This window comes from Watersipora subatra, chromosome 8 (genome assembly GCF_963576615.1).
Source record: "Watersipora subatra chromosome 8, tzWatSuba1.1, whole genome shotgun sequence".
Classification (NCBI taxonomy): domain Eukaryota; kingdom Metazoa; phylum Bryozoa; class Gymnolaemata; order Cheilostomatida; family Watersiporidae; genus Watersipora; species Watersipora subatra.
In genome coordinates, this window is record NC_088715.1 from 49,506,753 (window position 1) to 49,527,509 (window position 20,757).

Consider the following 20,757-nt stretch of genomic DNA (forward strand, 5'->3'; position numbering starts at 1 on the left):
CACTCTCCGGGTGTCATAGCAAAGAAGGAAATGCACGTAAAAGACAAGTTCAGAGAAAAGGTCATTTCATTCCCTCCAGTCGACTCCTCAAAACAGTCTTGTTTTAAAGGCAGCATGGATGCCCAAGGAGGCGCATAAACTCGGATCATACGAAAGGACCAGATGAGCTGGATCCAGGGTTAGATCTGGGTGATGACTTCTCAGATGAGGAGGAAGAATTTCCTAATTTAAAACCAATAGACAAACTCTCAAAGGAAAATGCTACCAGAAAAAATGAGTCGAACGAGCACCCAGAGCCCCCTAGATGCAGAGTTGCTACAAGTTGCAAAGATGGTCACATTATGTCCCTAGGTAAAAACCCACCTGAAACCCAAAGACAGGTTAAAAAGTGAGCTCGAGAACTGCGTGTGTGCCAAGAACAAGTAACCATGGAAGGGACAAATAAACTCAAGTGGCTACGACCAGACACCCTTACAAAAATGGAGGCCGCAATCGGGATGGAGACAGTAAGCGGAGACTTCAAATACACGTAAAGCAATACTACACCCAGTTGTACTGCTCTTGTGGCTACACAAGCGTGAGCCGGGACTCTGTATACTGCCATCAGCTGGCCCAACGATGTGGACAATCTAGCTAAGGTCAGATTTTTGAAGTGGACAAAGAATCTCATGCGAATTTCATTAAAACATTTCTACCGACCAATCCGAGCAAGTGGCTTCCGTGTGCCCCTACACGATTAGGTCCCGGAAGGTACACACATCAACCGGTCTCAAACAATCATACTACACAAGATATACAAACCGGGGACAAGATGATTAAGAAACGATCACTACCTGGTGTATTTACTCGTCTGGGACCCTGGCGCATCCCAAAAAGAAAAAAAGAAAGTATCCATGAGGAAGTAACTTCCACAACAAACCCTTCAAAAACTCTGAAACAATCACGGACGACGTGTTACGACAGCCCCTCCGTTATATCGCAAAGACACAACCCCACATACGGATCGAAGAAAGCGACGCCATCATTAATCATAAATTTATCGCAATCGTTAATTGGATACACCAGGTATCTATTTAAGGACATAATAACCGAACTACAATATATTAACAGGGCCGTTGTCCGGACTACGCAACACAACACTCAGTGGGCAACATAGTCAATAACAACAGGTAGTAACGGACCGGGTACAACTTTAAAGGCAGTTGCCCGCAATCCATTACATCATACAAAAACACAAAGATAATACAGAACTATGGCAGCAAAAACAATAGTTTTAAACTGTACATAATTTGTAAATACTAAATCTATTTCATTTGATTTATATTATTGATTACAAGACCATAAAACTTCTTACCGTAATAATTGCTGTTGAATCGTTACATTTGTGTGAATAAGAACGGGTCAACACACTTATTTAAATTTCGTGAAAAACTTAGTTATATTCAGGGTTGGTTTGATATATATCGCTTGATATATATCATCGATATATATCGCCGATAGATATGATATTTCTAAGTAAAAAAAATCGATATTTTTGAAAAATATTAATTTTATGATTCCGTTTTCACCTTACAATTATTGCTAACAGTCTAAAAATGCTAAATAACCCCTAAATCATCATATATTTGCACAGGGGCCTATTAGGCTTACTCAACACAGACAAACAAAGACAGCCAGACCAAGGATGTGACATTGGCTGGACCAATTAATTAGTGTTAGAGTTGAGAAAGGGTTTTCAGATCTATATTGTATTCCTTCATCCCAGTACTATCTCCCTAACCTGATTATTTCATCTCATGTTAAACTGTTATACTTTATTACTTATTGGAAGACCCCACCCTGCTTAAAACCCTTTGAACTTCATAATCCATGAATTTGAATTGAACAATCTGACACCCAAAAACAGAATTGTACTGTTACAATTGTAAATTTATTGTTATTTAAACTGTTATTTGTAAATTACACTGACTCACGGAGATGACAGAGTAACTCATCTTATCAATTTCTATAAAAATCTTTTAATGAATAGCTTCAAAGGATTCTGGCTCAGTATAAAATCTATAAATATGACGATATAACTCTGACTGCTAGTGTTGAGTGTGTTTTCACCATGTGGACTGGTTCACAGCAAGTTGAGAAATTGTCTCGGTGTGGTGAAGGCTGGCAAGCTGGTGTTTGTTTACAAATACCTAAACTAGACAAGAGTAGCACATTAGAACATGCTTGAACTATCATAGTGTATATTTACTATTTGCACTCTTTTGTTTGCACTTTGCATTCATGTCATGATTTCCAATTCAATGTTTGACAAACATTTTCATATTTATAAATATTATTATAATACTAGGCCTACAATAAATCAGGTTTTTGGTATTAAACATTGCTGACTGGTCCCACACAACCTATAAAATACATCAATCACAATGTAAACACCATACAAGTTCAACCTAGCTTTAAATTTTTTTCAAAAATGTCATTTGTTTGAAAAATATCATAAATATCATGATATACATTGTATATCAGTGATGAGATATTTTTAAAAATATTAATATTTTTAAAAATAACGATATTTTTGCCAACCCTGGTTATATTACTTACCATAATTACGAGTTATGTTAACTGCTCAAGTTTTAACGTTGGCAAGCAACAGCTAGTATTTTCTCAGTTGAGTTTTACAGTTCAATATTTATCAGTAGCATTTCTAAGCAATATCCTACATGAAACCATTAGCCATAAAGGTCACCTTATCAGTCCTGCAAATCCCAAAAACAATTGTCAGTTCAGCTGATTTACAACAAAGAGCTAGTGTTTCCCTGATTAGAGAAAGAGCCAACTTCGGCCTGCTCGAAACCCGCATGGTCGCGTATGTAAGAAAGAATGTGAATGGGTACGTTTTTTCACGGGATAATCTTAGTTTTGTCACTTAGTATCTTTTATTTTGCTGATAACAAAATAATGAAAAACTTTTATTTGCAACCATATCATTTAATAAAATAAAAACTGTAAAATTAATTTGAATGCAAGATAGTAGTGAATAATTTGTGTTCGGTTTGAGATTATTTGTGCGATGAAATGAAATAAAGTTTCCATGAGAGGATGACTTCAAATATGCCATGCGCGATAACACAAAAATAAATTTATTGATAAATGCACTATATACAACTGTTCATGTCTGAAAACTAAATTACATATGACTATTGATTGTGGCAACAATGATTGTTAAATAATAAATGGATAACTATAATAGAGTCTGTATCATTTGTATCACTATCAAAATTGATTACAAGTACGGACTTACCAGTACGGTAATTATGTAGATAATTATTTTAAACTCAGTTATTTAAATAAAATGTTTTTATATTACATATTTTATTATATAAAACCATAAATAACCTAACATAAATAACTAAACATGAATTGTTCATTACTATTTTGCATTCATGATACTTTTATAGTTTCTATTTTATTTGATAATATGCCTGCAAATAGAGGCATTTTGTTATCAGCAAAATGAAAGATTACTAACTAACAAATAAAACCAAATGTCCTTTTGAGAAATTATTCCGCGAAAAAGCTTTTACTGGCTTGCCGTAATCCGACCTCTGTTTTATTTACCTAACTCCTTTTGGACGGAACCAATAAAACGATATCTACGTGTAATAGGTACTATGGCGAAATTACTTAGCCAGGCTATGCATTAGCGAGTCTTTAATATAACACCATTTGTCAATCTGATCTGGTCAAACGTGGGTCTTTGCCTTTTCTGAGAGTTAGCTTCTCATGAAATCTTGCAAAGCTTTGTAAGATAGTTTGTGCTCCGTATTTGTTTTTTGATTGAGCGCTAGAGGTGGAACGAGACAGGTTTTTTAAGTTCGAGACGAGACTCGAGACACTGTCTTGTGAAAATTCGAGACTCGAGACACGAGACAGTAAAATAATGAGCATTTGGTGATGATTTCACTACACAAGTACTAGCTACTCGGTATATATAAATTAATTAATCTATTTTTAAATTGAATTTTCACCTGGTGTTAACGATTTAAATACAACATTTTAATTATTATTATAGTGATATGCATGTAGTTTTTGTAAACAAAAGTGACACAAACAGCTCTAAAATACCGAAGTTATATATTCTAAGAATTTTGAGCTTGATTGATCATAATTATTATAAACATATTGCTTTGTACATGTATATTTTTACCATCTATTGAATAGTTCTTACTTTTTAATGTAATGTGTAATGAAACCGATAGCCGTCGCTCTACAAAGAAATACCGCAACTAAAAGAACACACGATAACACTTTCATTCTTATCGTTTCATTAATGTTAAGTTTTGTTTATGTATTAACTGTAGTATGTAAATTATATTTAAACTGTACTCATGAAATTATATTAATTACTGTATACATGAACAAGTATATTCTTATATTGAGTTAACAAAACGTCATTGTTAACCGAACACGGACTATGGTCGACACGGCCTTTCGTTCGTTTCTCCGTGTCCGAGCAAGTTTTACCCGCGATTGGTAGTAAATACGTAAAAGAGGCCCGAATTTTATGAAGGTCAGTTGGTGTTTAGATACGATACGATAAAATACAGACATTTTACCCGCAAAAGTTATCCAATTTATTAAATTGGATTATCCGAAGAGTAATTAGATACGACCCGGTATCTGTTTTAAGAACACGGAACCGAACTAAAATATAACAGGGCCGTTGTCCGGACTACATGATTAGACTCAGTGGCCAACATAATCAATAGCAACAGGTAGTAACGGACCGGGTATAACTTTAAAGGCAGCTGCCTGCAATCCGTTACAATATATGGAGTTGTTGCTACCGCAAGAAGCCATGTTTTAACGACCGTGCGCAGGCGCTTTAGTTCTATTTCCTGTCTCGAGTTTGGCAATAGTTAACTCGAGACGAGACCGATACGAGACGAGACAGGTCGATACTCGAGACGTCTCGTGTCTCGTTCCACCTCTACTGAGCGCAATAAAGTTATCATTTTTTTCTATGAATACGGGCTTAAAAAACGCTAAGCTCAAGGTAACTAGAAACTACTTGCTTTTCTTCTTTAGGAAAAGCCGAGTTGGTAAAGGAGAGAAAAAGCTTTTGGGACTGTTGGATGTTCAGACAGGAAGTCCTCTTTTTATTTAATCAGGTCAAGGTTACAACAATATGTAAGAACAAGGTCAAGGACATTCAGTATAATAATAGAGTTAGTAGAATAGTAGATGAGTTAGTTATGTACAGCCAACATCCTCCCCATCAAAGCAACCACAACACAATAACATAAGCTGTGTTAAAAGAGCATGTAAACCCAAAAAAATCTATGTTAACAACAACAAAAAACAACAGATAACGATATTAATCAGTTTAGAAAAATTATGTTACACATCAGTAAGCACATGACGGTCACCGACTATGGCGAGTACCGGCGAGGAGGATTAACCGCACGACCGGACCTGGTGGTACGCCTAGGCAAGACTTGATGATTAACAGGTTGAGGTTTGTGATCGCTAACAGTAAGGCTAGGGTTGTCAATTATGGGTAATGGTGGATTGGCTAGCTGACTAGGCGTTAGTGGTTGCGGAGAGCATTGTGCAGTGAGGTCTGATGGTGATGAGTCGCTGGATTGAGCTGTTTGTGACGGCAAAAGTTGGTGCCTGTTCCGCCTAAACCTGCGCCCAGTTTGTTGGTTCTGAACTATGTATGATCTGGATGTTCCGGCTGTGCCCATTAGATCATAGATCTGGTCACTCCACTCTCCATTGGTTCGTACTCGAACAGGAGAACCAGATGTCAACTGATTAAGAGGTTGATTGAGAGCCGATTGATCGTAATGCCTTTTGGCGGACATCTTGGTCTGTAAGCTATTCCCCAGGATTCTTTCAGTATTCACGTTAGGTTTAGTCAAACGCCTGGGCAGTGATGTTCTAACATCGGCACCTAACATTACCTCGTTAGGGCTGTATCCAGTAACGGTCTTTGAGCATCTATATGTCATCAAGGCAGCTGCTGGATCATCTTGTGACAAAATCTTCTTGGCTGTTTGAACGGCTCTCTCAGCAGCCCCATTAGACTGAGGGTAATACGGACTGCTAGTCACATGGTCTATACCAAGGTCAGTCATGAACTTGGCAAATCCATAACTATTCTAGGGAGGACCATTGTCACCAACTAGTTTGATAGGGATTCCCCAGCGAGCAAAGATGGACTTGAGTTTCTGGATTATGATATGTGATGTGGTGTTTTGAGTGCGAATAATCTCAATGTAACGACTGTATAAGTCTACCACTACTAAGTATTTTGAACCCTTGTAGTCCAGTAAGTCTGTCGCAATGGTATGCCATTTACTTTCAGGAACGCTCTGTAAAATCATGGGCTCTTTTTGATTGGCGGACTTATGCTTGTTGCAGAATTCACATGCTACTATGTGGGACTATATATCGCTGTTTATGCTTGGCCACCAAACCGCCTGTGCTCCCCTAGATTTGCATTTTTCCAACCCCCAATGACCTTCATGTATTGCGGCAAGTATGTCTTCCCTCAGCGACTCTGGGATTACTATTTTATTCTCAAAGAGAAGCATGTTTTCTGCAACGGATAGGTTGGAGCGTACATGAAATAGAGGGTGTAGTGCTGGGACAACATCTTTGTTGTATTTGGGCCACCCGTCTAGAGTATAATGAAGCGCTTCTACCAAGATGCTGTCCTTTTGTGTAGCTCTGATGATGCTGTTTATTCTAGTGTCAGATATGGGGAGATTTGTTCTTACTGATGTGAGATGCTCCTCTAATTCTTCAGTCAGTTTTACGTCTGGCACATCACTAAGGTCTGGTGATTGAGAAAGAGTATCAGGAGCGACCATCTGTGGCCTTGGAAGATATCTTGCCACCGGATTATATCGCATGAGACGCATCAGTAAACGCTGAAAACGGGGTGGGACTGTGTTCAGGTCTTTTCCGTTAATCATGGGGACTAATGGGGAATGGTCAGTGACTAGATCGAATTTCTCCAAGCCGCGCAAGTATTGGTCAAATTTTTCGCAAGCCCAAACAAGCGCAAGGAGCTCACGCTTTATGTTGGAATAGTTTTTTCGGTCTCATTAGTAGTGCGGGATGCAAATGACACACAACGACCTTCTTGACAGATCATTGCCCCTAAACCATCAGCAGATGCATCTGCATACAAAGAAACTGAGAGTTTGTTATCATAGTATCTAAGGCCGGGAAAACCTTTAAGACGTTCTATTATGGCTTTCATCGCCTCCTCTTGTGGTTGTTCCCAGGTCCAGACACTGTCATTCTTTACCGGGTTGTTTAGTGGGCTGGCGAGTTGTGAGAGGTTCGTGATGTATCGTTGCATGTAGTTTACCATGCCAAGAAAACGTCGAAGAGTATGAACATCTTTGGGATGACCAATGGCCTCAATTGCTGTCAGCTTGGATGGGTCTGGTTTGATGCCACTAGCATCGAACATATGGTCCAGAAATTTGACTTTAGATTGCCTGTATGAGCACTTGTCGCTGTTTAGTTCCAGTCCCTGTTCTGCAACTCGCTTCAAAACTACCTCTAACCTCCGATCATGTTCTTGCATATCGCGACCAAAAATAGGTATGTCATCTTGATAGACAACGACTCCTTCACATCCTGATAGAATTCCTTCCATGGTCCTCTGAAACAACTCGCTGGCGCTGGATATCCCAAATGGTAGGCGTGTGAAACTAAACCTGCCTCTGTGTGTGATGAATGTGGTCAGCAGGCGTGATTCCTCATCGAGAGCTATTTGGTGGTAGCCGCTGCGGGCGTCGAGTGTTGAAAATACTGTTGCATTGCTAAACTTGGCTGCCAGTTCTTCGAAGGATGGTATTGGATAATTTTCTCTAACTACTGCGCGATTGACAGCCCTAAGGTTTACGCAGAGTCGTGCATCACCAGACTTTTTTTGGACAGGAACTATGGGGAGCACCACTCAGTGGATTGTGTTACCGGTTTAATGATGTTTTGACTGAGCATTCTGTTTAGTTCTTTGTCAACTTTGTCTAACATTGGGAAGGGGATGCGACGCGGGGCATTGATGCAAGTAGGTTTTATGTTACTTTTGAGGTTGATGGTTACAGGCTTCCCTTTAATCTTACCCAACACAGCACCAGGCCGGACCGTGAAAGCCGTGCCACACCCGACAGCACCAACCACGGAGCTGATGACCGCCATATGCTTAACTGCTTTCCTAGACAAAAGGTTAGATCTACAATCAGCTACATAACATTTGAGTGAGTACTCATGACCATTGTACTACTGTTCAATATGAAATAGCCAAAAACAGTTACATCAGAGTTAACAGACTTTAATTCAATATTGGCTTTAGATAGAACAGGTTTATCAATAAGTAAGTCATAAGTGTTTTTGGATAATATGGTGACATCGGCACCTGTGTCAACCTTGAACTTAATGTTTGTGTTGCTTATAGGGATACTCACAAACCATGGCTCGCTGTTGTCCTGTATTTGTGTCACTGCATCTAAGTAGTAGGTCTCTCCTTCTGGCATATTTTGATCGACAATTTCTGCAGCAGCCGGAGTTAATCTGGTTCTACTCCTGCACTTCTTGGCAAAGTGGTTTGGCCTCTGGCAATGGTGACATTGTTTACCGAATGCTGGGCATTGTCTTCTCTTGTGTTTAAGGCCACAGTTATTACAATTAATGGTTTCTTGGTAGTTGGCGTACGATTTTGTTACTGCCTGCCTGTCGCTATTCTTCTGGCTGGTGCCACAGCTAGCAGATGATCTGCTAATTGAATCAATCTCTACTTGTTTGGCAACCTCATTTTTGACTAGCTCATGGTGTCGAGACATATAGATAGTCTTGCTAAGGTCTAAGTTTTCCTCCAGCTGTAGCTTTGCAGACAGTTCTTTATCTAGCAGTCCAACGACTAATCTGTCTCTGATAGTATTGTCTCTTTCTGCTGCAAACTCGCAATGCTCACTGAGTTTGTATAAATCCCTAATAAAGCTCTCAATACTCTCATCTGCTCTCTGAGCTCTTGTATGAAATATACTTCTAAGATTAATTACGTTCCACTTTGGGTTGAAGTAATCCAGAAGCTTCTTAGAAACTATATCGAAATCCTTCTTCTCGTTATCATCAGCAAATGTAAATGTTTCATACAACTGTTCAGCATCCCCACCCATCGTGTATAGGAGGGTTGCTATCTGTACACCACCGTCCTTATCCAACAAGCCAGTAGCTACCCTATACAGTTTAAATCGCTTCAACCATTCTGGAAACGATGCTGGTGATGAAAAGTCAAATCCTTGTGGTGCCTCAAGCTTAGACATGATTGTCAGCTAAGAATAGGCATCGGATGGCTACTAGCAATCAGCTAAGAGTAGGATTAAATAGATAGTTCTGAAGGCAAAGAAGGACACACTGCCACCATTTTGGATGTTCAGACAGGACGTCCTCTTTTTATTTAATCAGGTCAAGGTTACAACAATATGTAAGAACAAGGTCAAGGACATTCAGTATAATAATAGAGTTAGTAGAATAGTAGATGAGTTAGTTATGTACAGCCAACAGGGACAAGTCTCATCATTCAGTTGGCATACGCGACAGGCTGTAGCAGCTAATTCGATCATTTTCTTGCAATTGATATAAGCAAAGTTTTTGAGTACGTTTGTTTGGCTATGTTAGTTTATCTTTTCTTATTGGTGGCAAGTGTTAATTTGTCGGAGAATATATTGTTGTTGTATTAGTCTGCACACGGTCTTTTATTTGTGTACAGCTCGGTCTTCTCTTGCACTCACAACGAATCACAGGTGTTACTGAGTCATTGACCAATAGCCGTAGTACACTAATACAGCCATATTTGTATAATCAACCTTGATAAGATCAGCCAACTTGTATTAGATCCCACATAATGGTGTTTGCAAATGCCGTAAGTCGTTATACTAGCGAGAGGCAAGCGCAGAAATTTACTGCAATACTTTAACTAAAATTGTACTAATAACATTTATTTTGTAAATATCGACAATGGAAGATAACTAAGAAATAATCACGAATACATCAATAGTGGCCCTATCCCAAAGACCCCTCATGCTCGAAAACGTTTCCATAGAAGAATTAATCGTTTCAATTTAAGATATATTATTTTGAGCTATCCAACGCAAAAATCGAATTTTGTAATGTAACTTGGCTATGGTTGTGAGTGGTTAGGAAGAAATTATGTTATGCACCACTAATCCGAATCCACACACACACGACACTGTTGGAGTTTCCTTTCATCTTATTATATTTTGACTATACTTAGTTTGTGCATTTTTGCTTAGCTTGTGGGAACTACTTTGATTATTACTGGTTCAAGTATTAGGCTATTTTAAGCAATACGAATATCTACCAGGAAAATTTACTTCTTAATTCCATAAATCAAACAAGTAAAATACACAATTAACAAAATTCTAAACAATAATATCAATGACAAATAGTTGAAATAGCTAATGAATAACTACACCCTTACTCGAACGGTCATCCATGTTCGTTTTTTCAGTCCCATACACCTGTGCGTCTGGACAGTCAAACGAGAGTCATGACAGTTCATAGGTAGAGAGGTTTGGTAGGGGGTGGAAGGAACGAGATTCCACAGGCAGGAGAAAAAGGCTTTTCAGCAGGCAAAGGGGTGATCGCCTAAGCAGCCCCTCGGGAAAGATATTAAGTCATTGAAGCTGTTCTCTTTTATAAATGTGTAGCATGTGGGAAGACTAACCTATGGGAGTAGGATGAGTGTTAAGGTTCAATGCTTGATGTTAAGTGTGCGAAGATATCTTGTTTGCGTAAGTCTTCAGCTAGTGTACATGATGTAGACATGTAGGGTGCAGCTTGTGACCTACTCCTAGTATCTAGGGTCATATCTGTCAAAAGATGGCATATCTGTATGCTTGTAATCATTTGATTAGTCTCCAGTGTTTCTTTGGTGGTGGTTGGTGGATTTAATTGCTTCTACATTCCTTTGGCAGTTTCTCCAGTTAGTGTCGACGCAATTTCTATGATTAATTCCTCCAATTTTGAAGTTTCTAATTTGCTTTTCATGTTTTCTAATTATTGGGTCTTTTGATGTTTTTAGGCGTCTTGCTTCTTGTACGTATTATAGGCTAATCTTGCAGTATGGCTGCATTCACCGTTGGTGTGTTGCTTTTGTGATACTTATGTAAAGCAGTATTTCATTGTTAAACTAATTTTCCTTGGTTCTAATATCTCTTTGGTAAAGTCGAAGGAGAAATTTATGCTTTGATATCTATAATTATATTTATAATGTTAATATAGTAATCGATAATATATAATTTGTTTTTGTTAAATTGTTGCTAAAATAATAATATAAAATGCAATGCTTTCGCGTCTTTTAAGAGAAAATATCACAATGTTCTATATGTAATGGCTAGCCTCTGGGACCTTGAGTTCAATTTCTCCAAAGACAAATTTTGATTGCAGATAAAATGTTACTTTTGTCCCACAAAAAATCAGATGGTTGCTTTAAAGCAAAATTGAGCCAACAAATTAATCAATGGAGATGAGCATTTCCATAATTTTCTCTGAAATTTTGTTATTAAAGTATTGTACCGTTTTCAATAATGAGCCCAAGTATCAATGTTCAAAACAAGCAGTCAAGATTATAAGGCTTTGAACTGTGGGGAGTTAATTATTTTACAATCAACAAGAATATGACAGTGGCGTTTTAAAGGTTGACTTGCAACAAAATTCACATTACAGTTATTTAGTATCATAAGATTAACCATGTCTTACTCTGTTATGTTGTAGGTGCAAAATATATGGGAATGTGATTACAAGCTCTTAAAAGCTCAAAAACGAAAAGCTGCCATAGATTGGAATCTCTTATCTGTTATTATTATCTAATCTCTTAATCTGTTATATGTCTTACCAGTTCGTACATTACAAAGCAGAATGGTGCAAGATAAAAATGCTCCATTTCACATTTATAATTAATTCCACTTTGTAATTCGTTGTGTGTGTGCGCGCGTCGTTGGTTCAGACTAAACATTATGTTTTTCACATTTTCTGAGGGATCTCATCTAAACTTCACATGCTGCACCAGAAATAGCTGGTTGCAAAATTCCTACTGCTAGTAAATTTAATAATATAAAATTTTTGGTAAGTAATGTAATCTGTCCTCCTGAGATAACAAGCAGAAATGCTTTGATTTTCATTCTATGCATAAAAATGAAAAAAGACATATTTTATATGAGAACAACATTTATTGCACTCATTTGACTAAACTACTTCCCTTATAAGTTACATGTAAATAAATTATCTTGGCTTTTGAAGCAAGAACAAACAGCCGTACTAGTTAGGAAGACAGAAGCAAGTGGTTAGAGGGCTTGTATAGCTTTAATTGTCTGACAATCAAGTATTCATAGATGCTATAATTACATTATTACTATACAGTATTTGTAATCATAAAGTACACCGTATATCATAAACTTTTAAAATTTGCTGAGTATTTTAAAATTCATTTGTGTCTTAATCTGTACTGGTTATTAAATGAATATTTGATTGGATGAGAGTTCATCGACCATGGGCACTATGAAGTACCTTGTACCAAACGTAAAGAGTAATCCAAAGGCTATGGATATGGGAAGGGCTGGAAGGGCCTTCCGCGCTATCACCAGGATAACCAGTGTCAAAAATAGACCCTGCAAAACAAATGAGCTAGACATTAATTGCTTTGAACTAATAATATGACTTTAAAACACTTATGTAATCGAGAAAAGAAAACACACTTTTAAATTTTGATTAATACTAAAGCTACGTTCTCCTCAGCTTCTTTTCTGATACTTTCAAGCGTAATGGAAAAAATCAACAGGGTTCATATACAAATGCCTTTGCAAATAAAAAATATTAACATAGATTTGTTCGTAATACTGTTTCTATACTTTTAGATTAATGGAGATTCAGATTGAGTTTGGCAAGTTTGATAATTTTGTTGATATAATGTTTGAACATCTCCCGTTAAAAAATTTCATGTTAAATAGATGTTAGAAAAAACAGTAATACATGTAGGTTTATATTCAAATTTAAATCAAAACCAAATTTGGATTAGTTTTCCACTGTTTGCGAGCCAGTGTGTAGAGAGGCAGACCTTACCATGAATATAGAGATGATAAACATGACAGCGCGTAGAGAGGCAGAAATTACCATGAGTATAGAGATGATATACATGACAGTGTGTAGAGAAACAGACCTTATCATGAGTATATAGAGATGTTATACATGGCAGTGTGTAGAGAGGCAAAACTTACCATGAGTATGGAGATGATATACATGACAGTGCGTAGAGAGACAGACCTTACCATGAGTATAGAGATGATATACATGACAGTGCGTAGAGAGGCAGAACTTACCATGAGTATAGAGATGATATACATGACAGTGCGTAGAGAGGCAGAACTTACCATGAGTATAGAGATGATATACATGACAGTGGGTGAAGAGGCAGAACTTACCATGAGTATAGAGATGATGTACGTGACAGTGCTAGAGAGGCAGAACTTACCATGAGTATATAGAGATGATATACATGACAGTGTGTAGAGAGACAGACCTTACCATGAGTATAGAGATGATATACATGACAGTGCGTAGAGAGGCAGAACTTACCATGAGTATAGAGATGATATACATGACAGTGGGTGAAGAGGCAGAACTTACCATGAGTATAGAGATGATATACATGACAGTGCGTAGAGAGACAGACCTTACCATGAGTATAGCGATGATATACATGACAGTGCGTAGAGAGACAGACCTTACCATGAGTATAGAGATGATATACATGACAGTGCGTAGAGAGACAGACCTTACCATGAGTATAGAGATGATATACATGACAGTGCGTAGAGAGGCAGAACTTACCATGAGTATAGAGATGATATACATGAGTGGGTAAAGAGTCAGAACTTACCATGAGGATAGCTACTGTACTAGCGATGATAATAGTTGGCTCTCCCGATGCCGCTGACTTCCCTACTAGGACACTATAAAATATGAAATCTCCAAGGCCGAGTTTTACTCCCTTTTCATCCGCTTCTTCAATATCTTGTTCCAGCTGGGCTATTCTTTCGCTAAGAAGCCAAATTCCAATAAATTTTTAAGGAAATTAAAACAACTTCTGAAATCAAGAAAGATTAATTTTTCCTTTGCAGGAAAATCTGTTAGATTAGCATATGAATATGATATATTAGCATATGAATATATTATACTAGAATATGAATATAATAGGTTAATACTTAAATATATTATATTAATACATGAATATCATATATTAGAATATGAATACAATATATTAGTAAATGAATATAATATTTTAATATATGACTATAATATATTAGTCTATGAATATGATATGTTAATACATGAATATAATACATTGGAACATGAATAAAATATGTTAATATATGAATATAATTTATTAGTGCATGAATATAATATACTATTATATGAAAATAATATATTAGTATATTAATGTGGTATATTATTACAAGAATATAATATATTAATACTTAAATGTATTAATATAAGAATACGTATAAGAGATGATAATATATTAACAATAATATTAAAAAAATAATATTATATGAAGTTATAAAAAAAATTGATGCATTGAAACGTTGTATCATATTATTGTCATATTGAAAGTCTCACTGAGCACAATGAAGGTAAAACAACTTGTTAACATCTTGTTGTACACCAATTTCATGTGAAAAGATGAAATTTATGGGAATGTACGGCGTTAGACTTCTTGTGATGAACTATTAAGTACACGCACTGTTTGGATACGACTCGACAAGCATGTGCAGTCTTCTACAGATCTTTGTCTAGTCATATATTCCTGTTCCAACTTTATATAGACAACAATCATTTAACCTGATAACTGATTTTTTCAAACTGCGCCATTGAATAAAATTAAACCCTTAAAGATAAGGATGAAAGACAACTTTCATATCTCCACTCTTATATTTCCACTTATAACTCATTTAGTTATTTCAAGTAAAACCACTTTTTCAATAAGTTGATACTTTGCGAGAAAAGATAAGTTTAAAAAGTTAGCATTTAGCTTGTGGGTCAAGGTGAAATCTCTCGATTGTTTCAATTGTTATAATTTTCAATATTCAATTGTTTAGAATTGGCTATTACTATTCCCGTTTGTATGTGATGTGAATTTCATTATCAAAGGGCTGGTAAACCCGCTGTCACAAAATAATGTGAATAAAGCTGAAATGACCACAAATAGCGCTTTTATAAGTACCTAAATGTTTGGTAGAGACCATGGATGCTTTTTAGAATATTTTAGTCAGTTACAAAAATAAAGCTTGAAATGACTTAAAATTAAATGGTTTCATGCAAAGGATTTCAAGTTTGATTTGATAGTTGAAAACCATTGCTTATATATGGTTTTTTGAAAATGTGATTTTTGGTCCAATTCCTAAACTATCTTAAACTGTTTTGTGTTTTGATATTTCTACTTTCGATCTTTATATTTTACATCATATATTCTAACTAAATCATAATTATCTGGTTAGCTGTACTTACCTGGTGCGCCTGTTTGTCACTCCAGGGCCTTCCTGTGCTGTAGTTGTTTCCTCAGCTGTCTCATTGACATTCACCCCTTCTGCCAAAATCCACATTTACACTAATAACTTCACAGGTTTCAATCAAAGTATGTTTGTGTAGAAAAAGTTATATTACAAAATAACTATGGTTTTATACAAAACTAAACTATCAACCTTATGTTTAGAAACTATAATATTTACTTTGTCAAATCAGAGGCCTTTTGAGTTCTTAATTACCACCTTGTCTCGTAAGTAAAATAACAATATAAACCATCTTTATTTACTGCGTAATTTACAATGAGGTTTTTAACAAATTTTATTAATTTCATTTGTTATATAGTTTTGTTTTATTTATTTTCATTTTGTGTAACTACCTGCAGTACTTATTAAACGAGTAGGCTACAGTTATATAGAAACTTTTGCTTTAATTTGTGATGTTATTAAAGTATGAATTAGTTTTCAGGGTAAGTAGAAGTGTGACTGTATTATCAAATGCGATACTATTAAATATGCGTAATTATCTATTTGTTTATGAATTAATTATTTTTGTTTACTATTTATAAACCTTCTTATATGTAAACTTATGTAAATCTATAAATGTCAGTTATTGTTTTAAGACCAAGTACTGATTTGAGTAGTTACATATACAATCATGTTAAAAGAATGAATTCTGCATGACAACAAGCGACGTGACATGACAAGTGCCTCTAGAATTAACCCAACAGCAATAATGAATGTATTTTTACCTAGATTGGCCGGACTCGGTGTTTGCTTTGAGTCTTCTTCTTCTTTAGAAATAAATTCATCAGCCGCAGGTGTTGGAGGTTTAGCTGATGATTTGCTTCCAGTAGGAACATCATCTTCCGGATTGTCAGCCACTACAGGCTTTGAGCTTTCAGGTGTTCTGTTTGGCGTCTTTGATTGACTATTTCTTGTTTTACCATTCTCATGTGACTTGCCTTTTGCCATCGTGACAATTGGATACATAATTGTGGCTGCAAATATGAAACCCTCAACTCGCTGCATTATAACAGAGTAAAGAATATATAGTGATCTTCTTTCACACCTCGAAAAGCAGTGAATGAAGAGGCACTTGATGCTCCACTATCCATTATATTTCATTTGCATGACCATCCCAAGTGGTGATTATGAAACCTTTATTTCACACATGATGTTTGCAATCTCAATTTGAGGTAGTTTATATATGCAATCTCTCAAGGAAGGCTAGCTCTATGTACACCCTTAATGTATAAATTTCAAAAGAAATTTGTTGATAATGCTTTTCACCGTCAGATCTACAAGAGCTAAATGCGTTCACGAACTTACAGGCAACTCTCTAATATACAAAGTTAAATTTCGTATACTAAAGAAAATATTCCAAGAGAAAGCATCATATTTCCTTTAAATTTTTTCTCTCTTCTCCGTCTCTCACAATCGGTTGAGGCGGCTAAGACTAGCTAAGGTTATTACTTATGTACAATGTACTACCAAAAAATACTAGGTACAGTATTTAGGATGCTGATAACTATAGTGTCTCTTTCTCTTCTCTTTTTTTCTCCCTACTCTTTTCTCATTCTCTTCTTTCACTTTCTTCCTTCACCCTCTCCTCTTTTTCATCTCTCTCCCTCCCTCTCTTTCCCTCTCTCCCTCTCTCTCTCTTTTTCTCTCTCTCTCGCTCTCTTTCCCTCTCTCTCTCTTTCTCTCCCTCTCTTTCTCTCCCTCGCTCTCTTTCCCTTCCTCTCGTTCTCTCTTTCTCTCTCTCTCTCTTTCCCTCTCTTTCTCTCTCTTTCTCTCCCTCTCTCTTTCTCTCCCTCCCTCTCTCTCTCCCTTTCCTCTTTTTCTTCTCTATCTCTCCCTCCACTCTCTCTTTCTCTCTCTCTTTCTCTCCCTCCCTCTCTTTCCCTCTCTTTCTCTCTCTCACTCTCCCCCCCTCTCTCTCTCAATCGGCTTTTCTCCTCTCTCTCTTCTCCTTTCTCTCTCGTAGTAAAAAATAAGCAGTTAGCATAAAAATTAGCAGCCTAATTTTACTGCAATTATTGGTTATTACTGATTAGTGAAAATTACTTTATTAATTTTGCTGTTAAAGTTCATTTATAACTCAGCATTTTAATGCTATTTTGTTACTTGAAGTATTTCTCATTGTTTTTGTATTCTGGAACAAACCACACAAAACGTGATATTATCTTATCTACTATATAAACGGCAATCGTTGTCTGTGTGTGTGATTGATTGATTGTCCGCCTTATAGAGCGGTCTTTTCTTTTATCGTCGTACGAATTTCGGTCGTACGAAGCGAACTGAATTAATATGTGTAGTAACGGTAAATAAATTATAGAGCGGTCTTTCTTTTTCCATTCGGTCGAACGAAGCCAACCGAACTAATATGAATACTAAATATCGTAATATGGGCTATTAGCCGCTACTTTTCTCTGACGATTTGAGCCAAGCGGCTTATATAAAAGTGTGGCGATTCTGTTGTTTTTCTTTCACCTCTCGGGCGCATTAACCGAAATCCCCGGTTAGCACGCTTTTTAAACGGAAAATTTTCTGCCGTGTTAAAAAGCACCTTCCTGAGTTCTGCGGCCTATACAAAGGTGTCTATACAGCTATACAAATGTACTATTCATTAAATAAAATAAATTAACGAGTAGTTATTTACATGCAATTAATATTTACTGCCAACATGTACCGAGAAGGTCACGTAAACGTTTGTTTTTGGAGCCACTGGAAAAACGCATTTCTCACCTACTTTCCACATCAAAAAGGTAAGTGTTTCTTATACGATGTTGTATTCTCCACTACTTAATAACGTTGGATTTGCCGCTGTTCGTGATAGTGGGTCATGTTCATTTCCTTCAGCAGCCGAGTTACCAATTTTTTTCCAGCTACAAGTAGGCCTACCGTAACTTACTATTACAGAACTTTCACGAGTACTCCGAGGGTTGCGATCCGCTATTGTGAAAAGAAAGAGAGCAGCTGCTATCGACTTACTGTCACCCTGCTTCAGCCATGACCAGCTATACGTCGCCTGCTCAAAAGTAGGCACACGCTCATACGCTCGACAGAAAAACCAAAAATGTTGTCTATCCGCAAGTGTTGCGTTGAACTAACATTGTGTTATTGTTTTATGTCCTTCATGTTCTGCTAAACCACATGCAGCATTTTCTAACATATTTTTCAGTATATATATCTTTTCATGCATTTCTTTTCCTTATTGTATCTCATACAAAGGCTATCATGTCGGCGCTTTGTTCTACTATTGTAAAGTGCTAATGCTGTATCTGCCTTGACATCATACTGTCTGTGCTGTTACACTTAAAAATTTTATTGACACAACCTCATTACTGTTTGTATATACCATGTCAAAACACAGGCTATAGACGAAAAACTGGTGAGCTATGATTAGTGTTTTAAGAATGTAGAAGTCTCCATTCAATAAATGCTGGCGATAGCAAAATATTTTGTATAATTTTTTAAAAGATGCAAAACTTTTCAATACTGCCAGTTTGAAGAACTTCAGTTTGCCTAGCGATGTCAATTTCATTATCAGTTCTCTGTACACAAATAGGGCAACTCCGATTTGAGTGGTTTGAGACTGATGCATTGTAGACTAGCTGTAAAACGTATGGCAGATTTACATTGTTCTCCCCTACATTATTGACCTATATGACTGCATATGTGTATGCGTAGTGTAATCAGGGCAAAAAAATTCAGTAAACTGCATATTTGGAGTTGTTTTACAGTATAAAAGACAACTCTCAATAAACCTCTTGCTGTACATGAATCTGTTCCTGTGGACGGGTTATGCAGCTAGCGGTTTGGGGCCGTGGCGTCACTTGGGGATGCGCGGAAGACCTTTTTCGCCCCGAGTGCAGCAAGTGTATCCAGGCGCGGCTTTCCGGATGAGTTGGCGAGTGCGAGGCGATTGATTGCGAAGCGATTGTGTGCTAGGCGATTGATTGCGAGGTGATTGATGGCGAGGCGATTGATTGCGAGTGCGAGGCGATTGATTGCGAGTGCGAGGCGATTGATTGCGAGTGCGAGGCGATTGATTGCGAGTGCGAGGCGATTGGTTGCAAGTGCGAGGCGATTAATTGCGAAGCGATTGACTGAAAAGCGATTGAATGCGAGGCTATTGATTGCGAGGCGGATGCGGGCCGGATGATTGCGAAGCGATTGATGGCGAGGCGAATGCAAAAGCGCGATAGTCAACTGCGAGGCGGGTATAGACTGGTCAGCCAAGGCGGGTAGACGGGCCATGGACTAGTATGACGGGCCAGGCCATAGACGGGTATGAACGGATGCATGAATCTAGACACATGAATCTAGAATATTTACTAGATTTTACACGCATCTAGCTGTAAAACACATTGTAGATTTTTATTGTTTTCCCCAATCATTATTGACATCATAATATGTGTTTGCATATTCAGGGCAACAATTTCAGTAGACTGCATATTTGGAGTTGTTTTACCGTATGAAAGACAACTCTCAATCAACCTTATGCTGCCCGTGAATTTGCTTCTGTAGACGGGTAATGCAGCTAGTATATGAATATTTGCTCCGATGCACAACCATTTTTGACATTCAAAGCAAATGTGAAAAAAAATTAATCTTGTATGTCCAGGTTTCACATTGCGAAGATATTGCTAAATATCAAACATGGTAATCCCGTACTTTTGTAACCTTGCATTCCTTATAATAAATATGATCATATTTGGTCTCTAGCCTGTGGATCAGAGTTACTTACATGAATAGATTAAGGCTGGCATGACCTGCTCTCCTCTTTCACTGGCAATTTCTACCAACATTTTAAGAGGACCGTGCGGTGTAAGCACAGCTATCAAGTCCCAAATAGCCAGGAGACCCAGTACTAGCCATAAAGTCCACTCAGGTAAATACTTGATAAATATAAGGGACATGAGAGCAGAGTCTATGATGAGATAGGCTTGCTGCAGTTTGAGGGGTCCCTTCCAGTGTATCGAACATATGCCTGTAACAAAAGAGAATTGGTAATAGGGCATCACAAAGAATTAGTAATTTGAAGTCCTTTTAAAAAACTGTATAACACTTGTAGCTAAAAGTGTAAGACTAGCTACATTCTGTTAGGAAGAGTCACTCAAACTTA

The 20,757-nt window shown here is 37.1% G+C and overlaps 3 protein-coding genes across 5 annotated transcripts in view; all 3 read right to left on the bottom strand.

The window, feature by feature from the left end:
- Nucleotides 1-5,429: 5,429 nt before the first annotated feature.
- Nucleotides 5,430-6,140, bottom strand: LOC137402662 (uncharacterized). The gene has a single exon (XM_068089166.1). It carries the CDS (start codon nt 6,138-6,140, stop codon nt 5,430-5,432), a length of 711 nt encoding a protein of 236 aa, XP_067945267.1.
- Nucleotides 6,141-8,267: 2,127 nt separating this feature from the next.
- On the bottom strand, nt 8,268-9,347 carry LOC137402664 (uncharacterized). Its single transcript, XM_068089167.1, has one exon. It carries the CDS (start codon nt 9,345-9,347, stop codon nt 8,268-8,270), a length of 1,080 nt encoding a protein of 359 aa, XP_067945268.1.
- Nucleotides 9,348-12,274: 2,927 nt separating this feature from the next.
- Nucleotides 12,275-20,757, bottom strand: part of LOC137402091 (presenilin-1-like) — a 179,697-nt gene continuing 171,214 nt past the window's right edge. For 2 of the 3 annotated variants that reach the window (XM_068088561.1, XM_068088562.1), the window contains 5 exons: nt 20,380-20,622; nt 16,376-16,624; nt 15,610-15,688; nt 13,982-14,141; nt 12,275-12,713 (listed from right to left, as the gene is read on the bottom strand). In XM_068088561.1, coding sequence (XP_067944662.1) covers nt 12,558-12,713; nt 13,982-14,141; nt 15,610-15,688; nt 16,376-16,624; nt 20,380-20,622 — 887 coding nt within the window. In that variant the 3' untranslated portion in view covers nt 12,275-12,557. The remainder of the gene's footprint in view (nt 12,714-13,981; nt 14,142-15,609; nt 15,689-16,375; nt 16,625-20,379; nt 20,623-20,757) is intronic. The other variant, XM_068088563.1, reaches the window with a different exon arrangement.

Coding starts and splice junctions, on each gene's coding strand:
- LOC137402662 (XM_068089166.1), bottom strand. CDS start 6,140: ATGACTGACCTTGGTATAGACCATGTGACTAGCAGTCCGTATTACCCT.
- LOC137402664 (XM_068089167.1), bottom strand. CDS start 9,347: ATGTCTAAGCTTGAGGCACCACAAGGATTTGACTTTTCATCACCAGCA.